Raw genomic sequence first — 13032 nt, 5'->3', positions numbered from 1 at the left:
AACTTATCATTAACCCTTAAAATTGCTGGCGGGCCCAATGGATTCCAGTCACTCAGCTGCTTTTAACATTGAACTGTATTGCAGTAATATTAATCCTACACCCTTAAAGGCTGAGATCATTGATTATTATTTAAAATTGTTTCAATATTCTGTACCCTCTACCTTCCCTTTCGTCCATTCAGCTTCCTCATTCCTTTTGGTTTTACGTTTAATGTTTAACATCGCCATGTGATAACTAATGAAGTGTTTTATTTCATTTGTCCATTTTTTTAAAACAATTGCAGCGATGCTACAAGTTCCCGTTTTCTGAAGACTATCTCTCTACCAATAGCAATTGCATATTGAAAATGTAACTATGGAAACCTTGCCAGTGTGACAAACACTGCCTCACTCGCAGGCTGTGTTGATGACTTGTGTGCCCACACTGTTTCCTGCAAATGACTAGTGAAATATCCCCATATGAAATGAAGCTGCCAGACGTCCTTTGGAAACAGTGCAAGGGGATAATGCTCAGTCATACTTCCTCACTCCCATCATTCACTGCTCAGCTAAAGTGGAGCTTTATGCAAGCTAACTCATATGCATGAAGAGTTGAACTCACTGTTGTCTCAATACTGTTCACTACCATTAAAAATTTAAGAGCAGCCCAGCAAAATGCCAGGGGACTCTAATAAAACATTTATTTTTCTTCTATGGCTGCCATAACTTCTGTTAACCTGAATTTATGTGAAATTACCCTCATCTAGGAATATAAGAACAGGAGTAGGCCATTTAGCCCCTCCAGTTCATTCCATCATTCAATGAGATAATGGCTGAGCTGCAACCTATTCCCATATATCCACCTTTGCCCCATATTCCATCAAAGCTCTGGAATGCTTCCACCGTTCGATGGCAGGACAAACTCTCAAACAATGAAGCTCTTTCTTCATGCTAGGCTCAACAGCATGGAGACCAGCCTCCAGAAAAATTCAACTTAAGACAGGTAGGCCGTGTTTCCCGCATGCATAACTACAGGATCCCCAAGCAGATCTTCTATGGGGAACTGTCTCAGGCCAAATGACAACAAGATGGTTCGCAAAACAATACAAGGACACCTCTAAAAAAGAGTACATTGCAGACCACTTCAGTTCAGAAAAATACTGCAGCCAACCACATCATGTGGAGGCAAGCGCTAAAATTTGGTTCAGCAAGTTTCAAGGATCATCTACGCCAAACTCGCAACATCCAACATGCCTAGAGGAAAGCCAGAGGTGGAGCAGCTGCAGAAGTGTTCTCTCTTCCCACCCCTCCCAAGCACCAACAATAACATGAGCTGCCAGTTTTCTGAACATCCATACCAATCTTGCATCATATGGACATACAAGTCAGGAGCAGAAGTAGGCCAATCAGACCTTGAGCCTGTTCCGTTACTTGATAAGATCATGGCTGATCTAATTGTGGCCTCTACTTTCCTGTCTACTACTATACCCCTTGACTCCCATGTCAGTCAAGAATCTGTCTAACTCAGCCTTAAAAATGTTCAAATGACCCTGCCTCCATTGCTCTCTGGGGAAGAGAATTCTACAGACTAATGACCTCCTGAGAGAATAAATTTCTATTCATCTGTCATAAATTGGCGACGTCTTATTTTTTAAACTCTGTCCCCTAGTTTGGTCTCTCCCACAAGGGCAAACGTCCTTTCAACATCCACCCTGTCAAGTCCCCTCAGGATTTTGTGTTTCAGTCTCATTCAAACTGCATTGGATACAGGCCCAATCTGTCCAACCTTTCCTCCGTAAGACAGCCCCTTCATCCCAGGAATTAGCTGAGTGATCCTACTCTGCACTGCTAATGCAAGTATATCCTTCCTTAAATAAGGAGACCAAAACTTTACACAGTATTCTAGATGTGGTCTCACCAACTGAAGCAAATTTCCCTGCTCTTATATTCCATTCCCCTCGCAATAATGAACAGCATCCCATTTGCCTTCCTAGTCACTTGCTGTACCTGCATTACTAACTCTTGTGATTCATGTACCAGGACAGCCAGAACCCTTCGTACTGCAGAGTTTTGCAACCCCTCTCTATTTAAATATGCTGCTTTTCTAATCTTACTGCCAAAAGGAGAAGTTCACATTTTCCCATATTATATTCCATTGGCCAATTTTTTGCCCACTCCTTGAGTCTATATCCTTTTCCAGACTCCTTATGTCCTCTTCACAGCCTACTCGCCTACTATCTTTGAGTCATCAGCAATTTTAGCAACCGTACATTTCAGTCCTCTCACCCAAGTTACTGATATAGTTTGTTAATAGTTGAGACCCCAGAACTGATCCCTGTGGCACTCCACTAGTTACAGCTTGCCACCCTGAAAATGACCCTTGCTCTTTATCCTGTTAGTTAACCAGTCTACTATCCATGCTAATATGTTACCCCTTACACCATGAGGTCTTATTTTATATAGTAAATTTTGATGTGGGACCTTGTCAAATCCTTTTGGAAATCCAGGTACACCACATCTACAGATTCCCCATCTACAGATTCCCCTTTATCTGCATGGCTTGTTACTTCCTCCAAAGGGCTCTAAAAACATTAGTCAAACATAATTTCCCTTTAACAAAACCATGCTGTCTCTGCCTGCTTGCTTTAAGATTTTCTAAGTGCCCTGCTCTAACCTCCTTAATAGATTCCAGCATTTCCCCTGTGACAGATGTTAGACTAACTGACGTATAGCATCCTGCTTTCTGTCTCCCTCCTTTCTTGAATAGGGGAATTGCATTTGTGATTTTCCCACCTGATGGGACCTTTCCAGAATCTGGGAATATTGCAATGCATATCTGAGTAGCCACTTCTTTGAAGACCCTAGGATGAAGTTGATCAGGACCTGGGGACTTGTTGGCGTTTAGTTCTAATAATTTTATCAATACCCTTTCCTTAAGTTCCTCCCTCCCTTTCACCTCTTGATTTACAATTATTTCTGGGGTGTTATTTGTGTCTGCTACAGTGAAGCGGGACACAAAATATCTATACAATGCATCCGCCATTTCCTTATTTCCCATTATTAGTTCGCCAGACTGACTCTCTAGTCGACCTACACTCACTTTAGATTAGCATCGACCGGACTCTTCAGTCATTGAGGACCCACAGCAAATGATGAAGTCACTTACAGCTTGGACATTCTCTAATAATGAGTCTCCCTTAATAAATTTGGCTAGCATAACTCTATTAATCTCAGATTTAAAATTAACCAGTATTCTAGTAACAAATGCCATTTGCGAAGAGTGTTCCAAATTCTGCCACCCTTTTGCATGAAGAAATATTTCCTAATTTCACTCCTGAGAGGTCTGGCTTTAATTTTAGACTATGCGCCACCCCCCCCCCCCCCCCACCCCCCGCCCCCCAGTCCTAGCCTCCATAACTAGCAAAAATAGTTTCTCCCAATCTGCCTAATCTGTTCCCCTTAATACCTCAAACTCAAGGTAGCCTCCTATCAGTGGCCAGAAACTCCAGGACCTCTTCCTTTATTTAGAAAGAAGTCAGTCATATTGCAAGGTCTGGATTGTTGCACTGTGAAAGCACCACCAGATTGCCTTAGAAGTGTCCTTTTAAAAAGAAACCGAAGCATTGGAGTGGAACCCTCTGTAACCAGTCTGCTGAAGGGATTTATTCAAAGCAGTGAAATTCATTTTGGTGCAAAGCAGGTTGAGCAATAAGCTGTTCCTTTGGGTGATGTGAAAACGAAAGATCTCCCTTGCTGATAGCCTCCTTCAGCAGAGGTAACAAAGCTTAGGGGACACTTGCTTCAGTTTCGAATGGCTATATTTGTGCAGAGTTCCTGTTGAAATAATCCTTGATAGGGAGGGAATGTTCACAATTTTAGCCTTTCCCTCAGAGTTTCACATGAGGAGAAGCATATATTGTGGAGTTTCGACGTAGAGCGCATTAATTTTCCATCCATTTAAAATCAGAGGCAATGGACTTCCCATTCTCATTTCCCAATCAGCACCAGAAATGTAATTTAGATTTTTTTAAATGACAAGTTATGTGAGACAGAATTGATAACTGGCATGCTGGACTCGCCTGACACAGTCTCTGCTTTGAAGATGACACAGCTCCTTTAACCTGCTTAAGTTATCCTGTCTACATCAGAGCAGACTTGGCTTAAGTGAAATACATGGGGAGGGGGTGCGTTAGTCAGTTACAATTTTTAAAGAGACTCCACTCTTTTTGTCAGCAGATTAATGCACAATGCACAACATGGATGATTGTTTCATAAGGACAGGAATACCAACTTGCTGTGAGCAGTACTGGGAGATCTGCTAGTATTGTATTAATATAATTTACATTTGCTTTTTCTTTAATTTCGTGCTTGATATTTCTTCAGTTCCATGGGGAGTCTGACAAAGATGTTATGTTTGTTTTAAGCGTGAGACACACGAGAACGAATTGCTTTTTTTAAATCAATATGCAAAGAGCCTACATCCAAATGAGAGATTTTCTGGTCTGAAGATCAGGCAGGCCTGAAGACAGGAGATATACTTTACTTTTCACTGAAAGCTATGTGTGGGCAGGTAATGCAAATTTCATCTTCACACAAAGGGAATGCAGGAACTCTCTTCCACCTCCTCCCAAACTCTCCAAAAAAATACCTTTTAGAGGCTTAGGTCGGTTGAACGTTTTTAAAGCCCAGATTGATGGATTCTTTTTTTTTTGGTCAGGAACCAAGGTGGATAGGTGGCGTTAACATACAGATTAGTTATATATCTAAATGGTGGAACAGGCTCGAGGGGCCGAATAGCCACCCTCTTGTTTCTAGCTGTACAATTCACCACCGATCCATTTGGACGGGGTGAGTAACTTCAAGTTGTGCTCTTCAGAGAAAGACCCTTATGGTAGCTGTGACATTCAAGAGCTATTTCCTGAAATAAGGGAGATTGCGCTGCAATAATGTATCATGCTCATCATTCTTTTTCAAACATCCTAGGGGGCCTGTGGCTCCGTTTACGTGGAACTTGGGCAACAGTGGTTCTTCTGAACTAGGCCATGTATAATTTGGTGAAAAGGCATATCCCAAACGCTGTAGTTATGAAATCCAGTTGCACAAACAAAATATGCATTCATTAGAATGTACTGACATTTGTCCAGTTTTGTACTTTTACGTTCAAAAATGCTACAAATGTATTCACATTGAAACTGTGAATGATGTAATTACTATAAATATCACTGAAAAGAGACACTTTTTTTTTTGGTCGAAGCTTTTCATTTCACACTCATCGGGGCAATTTGCAAGAAAATACCAATATCAGGAGAAACAAGATATTTACGCTGTATGAGAAGAGAGTTGCTTTGTGACGACAAGTGGAATCTGAATGTTGGATTCTTGCGAATTTTTCTGATGAGTGCGAGACAAAAAAACTGACAAAAAATGTCTTTTTTTCAGCAATACTCAAGTTCTGCCCTACCAAACGACTATTCTTATAAATATGTTTAAATATTTACATCTCTGATAGAACTTGATAAAGAACTAAGTGCAACCGTTACTCTCAGAATTAATGAACTTATTTTAGGATCTTGATTGCTCGAGGGGAAAATCTTCACTTTTGGGCGTGAAGTTCCTTTCTATTTCTCGCCAGTGCTAATCTATTGCCATCTGACTGTCCGTCCGAGTGACGGCCACTGCAGTGAATTGAGAATTTGCAAGCTTTGTTTAGAGTCTTGTTGCTAATTTTCCTTAAAAGTGTTTTTGTCCTTTTTTTTTTCTTATTTTGAAGTTTTACGTATTTTTGTCTTTTGCTTTTGAACTCTATACTAATGTCAACAGGGTTACCAAAACAGAGCAGAGGTCTCATTCTGTGCAGCAACTGTATTAGTAACTTTGCAGTTGAAAAGAAATGTTTTATTCTTTTAGCAAACCGCATTTGCACTATTGAGACTTCAGCACAAGGCTGAAAAGTGTATTTAAAAAATGGCAAGTCCGAAGTGTGGCTTTCACAAACTGCTGTAATTCCAGTTGTGTGATTTTTCAATAACAGCCTTTGTGTTCTCTCACCATGACTGTAGTGCTTGATACTGCGGGTCAAGAGGAGTTCAGTGCCATGAGGGAGCAGTACATGAGGACGGGGGATGGGTTTCTCATAGTGTATTCAGTCACTGACAAGGCCAGCTTTGAACATGTGGACAGGTTTCACCAGCTGATCCTACGGGTCAAAGACAGGTGAGTGTCTGCAGATAAGTGTCGCAAGCTGCTTTTCCTCAAACTCTGCCTACTTTCTCTCTCTCTCTCTGTCTCTCTCAACACTGCCTGAAAGCTACCGCTTGGCTTAGAATTAAGGCTTGAAATATTAGCATTTCAATGCTTGACACATGTTGATATTCCTTTACCATTCTAACAAAGGTGTTAGCCCATTCACTTTAAACTGATTAGTTCTTCCTTTAAAATGCAGGGGAATGTTAGCCATGCATGATAGATGCATATATCATCACACCAATAGAGAAATCATATCCTAAAGCGGAGCAGGAGCAAGCCATCGAGCTTGCTCCGCCATCCGGTAAGAGCATGGCTGGATCTAGGAAGTAATTTAATTTATATAGCACCTTTCATTAGCTCAGGACATTCCAAAGTGTTTCACAGCCAATGAAGTAGTCTTGAAGTGCTCTCTGATATGGGGGTGGGGGTTGCGGGGAAAGCAGTTGTTATGCGCACAGCAAGATCCCACAAACAACACTTCACTAAAACAGATTGCTGGTTGTTTAGTGAAGTACGTTGACAGCTAAATGTTGACCAGGACATCCTGAGAGCTTCCTTGCTCATTTTCAAGTAGTTCCATAGGATGCCTTACATCCACCTCAGACAGAGGGGGCTTTGGTTTAACGTCACATCTGAAAGGGAGTACTTCTGACAGTGCTGCAGTCTCTGGAGTAGGGCTTGAAGCCATGTGGGAGGGTGGGGCGTGGTGAGTGACAGTGCTACCACTAAGTCACAACTGATAAACACACCATTATTGCAAACAGTGAATTTCTGGGCTATAGCATTGAAATTGTCTCCTTGGAGACCAATAATGTGAAAGAACTGAACTTCCCAAATGAACCTAATGGAAAATCCAATGGATAAGATTTCACTTTTTAAAATTTTTACTGTAGCAGTCAAACCCAAAATCAACATAAATTAACAGGAAAATTGCAGTCGCTTATAAACTATAAATTACACATTAAGTAGCATATATAGCTAAGGCAGATCTCTCAAATTTACCCTGCAGTCCACTCAGCACATATGTCATCCATTTGAGCCCCAAAGTCCTTCAAAACTCGTTCTCATGAAGAATTTCAGCTCCTATTCTTCCAGGATCTAACCTGATTTCCCAGTAGTGCACAACCAATCCGAGATCCAGGGGGCGCTCTTCACCAAAACACCACACATCTGCAGAACCTTCTCAACTCTGCTTACAGTGATCTTCAAGGAAGAGAAACAGCTGCAGCAACTGTATATTTGCCTATACCCAACTCCTAGGTCCAACCTCCGTCTTCTTCAGCCTGCCTGTACTGCCTCACTGGGACCTAAGCTTGGATGGCTGTGACCTTTTATATCTGGTTTCAGCCAGTTTCATTTTCCCCAGAAATTTCATTTCCCAATCTCGGCTTCAGTCTTCGTTTCCCAAGAAACCAGAAGTTTTGATTTCCTTTTTATTGGTTTGGGCCTGTCTCAAGAAATAAAAGCAAAGAACTGCGGTTGCTGGAAATCCAAAACAAAAACAGAAATACCTGGAAAAACTCAGCAGGTCTGGCAGCATCGGTGGAGAAGAGCACAGTTGACGTTTCGAGTCCTCATGACCCTTCAACAGAACTAAGTAAAAATAGGAAAGGGGTGAAATATAAGCTGGTTTAAAGGGGGAGGTGTGTTGGGACAAGAAGAGCTAGGTAATGGGCCAGTGATAGGTGGAGATAACCAAAAGATGTCACAGACAAAAGGATAAAGAGGTGTTGAAGGTGGTGATATTATCTAAAGGAATGTGCTAATTAAGGGTAGAAAGCAGGACAAACAAGGTACAGATAGCTCTAGTGGGGGTGGGATGGCACCCCACCAGGTATTTCTGTTTTTGTTTTTGCTCAAGAAATAAAATTTTGAAATCAAGGATTCCATCACAGCATGAATGCTTAATTAGTCAAAAACCTCAGGAATATTTTTATTATATGCATTCTTTTGGAGGCTTTTTTTTTGACTGGTTTTCACTGTGCAGAGAATTGGCAATGTTAATATTGAAAGCTAAGCACTAACTTGCTTTGATTACATTCCTTTACCAGCTTTTTTAATGCAGTTGTTAGTCTAATTCTAAATGGGCTAATGCCTCCATGTAAAATAGCAGACAGTGTTGTTACAATAATGTGTCAAGTGTTCTCATTTATTATTATTAGGAACTTTTTTTTGTCCTATTAAGCCCTTTAATAAAAGAACGGTGAGTCTGGTCTGGAATTATTGGCTTGAAGAAGTTGACAAAGTAGCCTGCACGGAGCTGAATTTTTGTAGTGATACAGTTGGAAACTCAGAATGACAGAGCATCAATTGTGCTATGCTAATCCAACTTTCTTGCACTGTCTGGCTCAGTATCTCTCCCAAGCCAGTGCTCTGAATGATAACAGTTGCCACTCATCTTTTCAAGCTCGGGATAATTGGAAAAAAAGTAAGAACGGAAGCACGAAGGTTAACCTAAACACAGATTCTGGGAAGTGCATGGCAGGGTCAGTCTTCACCCGACAGGGTAAACGTAGATTGACGTTTTTGAGGTGGAACCATTATCAAAATTTACATTTTTATTTCGGATTTCTAGCATTTAGGAGCAGGAGGAGGCCATTTGCCCCCTCGAGCCTGCTCAGCTATTCAGCTAGATCATGGCTAATCTTCTACCTCAGTGCCATTTTCCAATATTTATCTTTGATATCTAGAAATCTTTCAATCTCTGTCTTGAATACGCTCAATGACTGAGCCTCACAGACCACTGGGATAGAGAATTCCAAAGATTCACCACCCTCTGATTGAAGAAATTCCTCCTCATCTCAGTTCTAAATGGCCTGCCTCTTATTCTGAGACTCTGTGCCCTGGTTCTAGATGCCCCTCAGCCAGGGGAAACATCTTCCTGCATCTAGCCTATCAAGCCCTGTAAGAATTTTATTAGCTTCAATGAGATCACATCTCGTTCTCTTAAACTCTTGAGGCCTAGTCTCCTCAATCTCTCCACATTGGACAATTGCACCATCCCAGGGATTAAGTCTAGTGAACCTTCATTGCACTCACTCTATGGCAAGTATATCATTGGGTAAGGAGACAAAAATTGTACACAATACTCCAGCTGTGGCCCCACCAAGGCTCTATACAATTGCAGCAAGTCTTATTTGCTTCTGTACTCAAATCCTCTTGCAATAAAGGCCAGCATACCATTTGCCCTCCTAATTGCACTTGCATGTTAGCTTTCAATGACTTATGAACAAAGACACCCAGGTCCCTTTGGACATCAATACTTCCCAATATCTCTCCATTTAAGAAATACTCTGCACTTCTGTTTTTTCTACCAAAGTTCATAACTGTCTAAATGCCCTTGAAGCTTCTTTCCATGCTCCTCACAACTCGCACTCCCACCTAGTTTTATGTCATTCATGAACTTGGAAATCTTATATTTGGACCCCACATACAAATCATTGATATAGATTGTGAATAGCTGAGGCTCAAGCACTGATCCTTATGGTACCCCACTCGTCACAGCCTGCCAACCTGAGAGTGACCTGTTTATTTCTACTGTTTCTTGTCCACTAACCAATTCTCAATCCGGGCCTGTATATTACCCCCAATCCCATGGCTCTTAATTTTTCTTACTAATCTCTGTGTGGGACCTTTTCAAAAGCCTTCTGAAAAGCAAAGTACACTACATCCACTGGTTCTACCCCACCCCCCAATCTATTCTGATAGTTACATCCTCAAAAAACACTAACGGGTTTATCAAACATGATTTCCCTTCCACAAATACATGTTGACTCTCCCCAGTCTTACCATTATGTTCCAAGTGTTCGGTTATCACATCCCTTATAATAGATTCTAGCATTCTCCCTACTACTGATATAAGGCTAACAGGTCTGTAGTTCCCTGTTTTCCCTCTTTCTCCCTTCTTAAATAGGGTGATTACATTTGCTACATTCAAATCTGCAGGAACCGTTCCAGAATCTATAGAATTTTGGAAGTTGACCACCAACGTATCCACTATCTCTTAACTCTTTTCAACACTCTCTTGCAGATCATCAGGTCCAGGGGATTTGTCAACTTTCAGTCCCATTAATTTCTCCAGTACTAATATTTTACAAATACTAATCCCTTGGTTCTCTAGTGTTCCTGGGAGGTTTTTTGTATCTTCATCCGTGAAGACCAGACACACGCGCATTTGTTTAGCTCCTCTGCCATTTCTTTATTCCCCATTATAAGTTCTCCTGTCTCTGCCTGTAATGGGCCCAGATTTGTCTTTGTTAATCTTTTCCTTTTTATATACCTATAGAAGCTTTTATATTCATACAAACATATGAAGCAGGAGTAAGCCACTTGTGCCTTCAAGCCTTCTCTGCCATTCAATAAGCTCATGGCTGATCTGATTGTAACCTCAACCCCACATTCCTACCTACCCCCAATAACCTTTCAGCCCCTTGTTAATCCAGAATCTATCTAGCTCTGCCTTTTTAAAAAAAAATACTCATAAGAGTCTGCTTCCACCACCTTTTGAGGAAGAGTTCCAAAGACTCATGTCCCTCTGAGAGAAAAAAATCTCTCTTCCTCTCTCTATTCTGTTTTTGTTTCTTGCTAATTTGCTTTCATGTTCTATTTTCTCTTTCTTTCAGTTTCTTGGTCCTCTGCTGAATTTAACAATGTTCCCAGTCCTCAGGCTTAGTACTTTTTTGGCAATGATTGGCAATTTAGGATTCTAATTTATATATTGTTACCTACATTAAAATCTAGAGTCACCCCAATGATCAGCTTCTCTGCTGAAACTAAGTAGGTGCTAATGGAAAATGTGGTCGCTTATTAAAATCTAGCATTCTGAAGTTGTCAAATGCCTCTTCTCCTCCCATTAGTTGAACTGTTGGTCTTAAACTGAAGAGATGTTGTACTGCACATCTTTATAAATCCACTTGAAAACAAGTTAAGTAGGAATACGTTGGCAGAGTTTCTGTTCTTCAAACAGAAGTTGACGGCGCAAAAGGTGACCATTAGCCCATCTTGTCTGTGCCAGCTCACTGAAGGAGACATCCACCTTATTCAATTTTCCTGTCCTCCTGTATTTCCCAACTTTCTTCTCATTTAGTTTTGAGGTTTGTTTTCATTCTCTGCATACAACTCTCAAATGATTTTCAAAAAAAAAAAGCTATCCCAACTGTATAAATGTTGTTTTACACACACTTGGGTTGTGGCAAGGCTGGCATTTATTGTCCATCACTAGTTGCCCTTGGGAGGTTGGTGGGCTGCCACCTTAACTGCTGCAGATAGTGGTTTGACACAGCTTGCTATGTTAATGTCTAGTCAATTACATTGTTACGGTCAAGAGAAACAGGTGATGGGCTTTAATTGCCTTTGAGCACATATAAATAGAGGATAGCTGGAACACTGGGTATAAGAGAGGAGAGCTGGGAGACTGAACAAGTCAATAAACTTTCTCGGCGAAGAAAAGCTCTCGGTTTTGTCTTCGGCTTCACCAATCAGCTTGGGTCCTACTAATATGCTGGGCCACTTCAGAGCGTACCTGAGAGTCAATCTCATTAGCGTGGGACTGGAGTCACCATATAGGTCAGACTGGATAAGGGGTGCAAATTTCCTTCACCAAAGGATGTTTAATGAGCCAATTTAGGAGCAATCTGACAGATTTGGGGTTACTTTAACAGATACCAGCTTTTTACTAATTTTTCAATCGGAATTCAAATTCTCAAGCCTGCATGATGGGATTTGAACTTGTATTTATATGCATTGCTAGCCTTGAAGCACCCACAGCATTATGGGAACCCCTTCATCACACAGAGTACCGCAATCAAGAGGACAACTCCCCATTACGTTCCCAAGGGCAATTAGGGATAGGTGATAAGTGCTGGCCTTGCTAAAAAGGCCCATATTCCAAAAATGAAGGAGAAAAATTTTACGACCCGTTTAATGTCTATTTTATTAAAATGTCTCTTTCAAGATCCTCATTTGGGAATCTAAATGCACTGGTTTTAAAATGACTATTTCTGTCACTTCTTTTGTCTAAACTAATCTACTGGATGATAACACAAGCTGAATAGAAAACGTGTGGAGCATGTCTAATGCTGGGACTGCAGCATTGTGAACTAAATAATCCTTTTTAGTATATTCCAAAATTAGTGTGCACTGAAAATGAAGTGTAGCACCTCATTATATCTCTCAGCAGCTTGTCAAGCATTTTCCAGACAGTTGAGTCATTTGTTGGAATCCTGTTCGGTCATATTTGGAATATGGTTCGAGGACCTTGAACGAGGGATTTTAATGCAATAGACATTAGCGGGTACAAGTAGCCAAGTTTTTTTTTCATTTTTGAGATATGGGTGTCACTGGCAATGCCATCCATTATTGCCTATGGTTAGTTGCCCTTGAAGGTAAAAGTAAGCTGGCTTTTTGAACCACGTTAGCCCTTGTGATGCAGGCAGGTATACCCTTTTGGTGAAGGTACTCCCACAATGTTGTTGGGTAGGGAGTTTGAGTGGTTATATTACAGGGCTATTAATTCAGAGAGCACAAGTTTAATTATGAGCAGTTTAATTTATTTTTCATTTTCATAAATTCTAATGTTACATAGTCATTGACATGAATGATCATGTGTAGCAGCTCTGAGCAGAGAAGGCAGGCCGTCAAACTTGTGCCAGTTCTCTGCAGCAGTTGTAACCATTGGTAGGTAGTTTCTGCAGGAGCTGAAAATATCTCTTCTATGTTTCTTCAACCCAGAAAAACCTAAGTCATCCAAGAAGCATAGCTTTGATCAGCTCTGTTCTTCTCTGGCAAACCGGGGTTGGTTCTGCCTTT

At 40.9% G+C, this 13032-nt stretch overlaps 1 protein-coding gene across 4 annotated transcripts in view; it reads left to right on the top strand.

Moving 5' to 3' along the window:
• The window catches only part of mrasa (muscle RAS oncogene homolog a), a 52857-nt gene that overhangs the window by 25475 nt on the left and 14350 nt on the right, over positions 1-13032 (top strand). For all 4 annotated transcript variants that reach the window (XM_078552600.1, XM_078552599.1, XM_078552601.1 and 1 more), the window contains exon 3: positions 6039-6192. In XM_078552600.1, the coding sequence (XP_078408726.1) occupies positions 6039-6192 (154 nt within the window). The remainder of the gene's footprint in view (positions 1-6038; positions 6193-13032) is intronic.

Source organism: Cetorhinus maximus, chromosome 11 (assembly GCF_964194155.1).
Source record: "Cetorhinus maximus chromosome 11, sCetMax3.hap1.1, whole genome shotgun sequence".
Taxonomy (NCBI): Eukaryota; Metazoa; Chordata; class Chondrichthyes; order Lamniformes; family Cetorhinidae; genus Cetorhinus; species Cetorhinus maximus.
The sequence above is the reverse complement of the archived record's forward strand: the minus strand, read 5'-3'. Positions and strand labels throughout refer to the sequence as shown.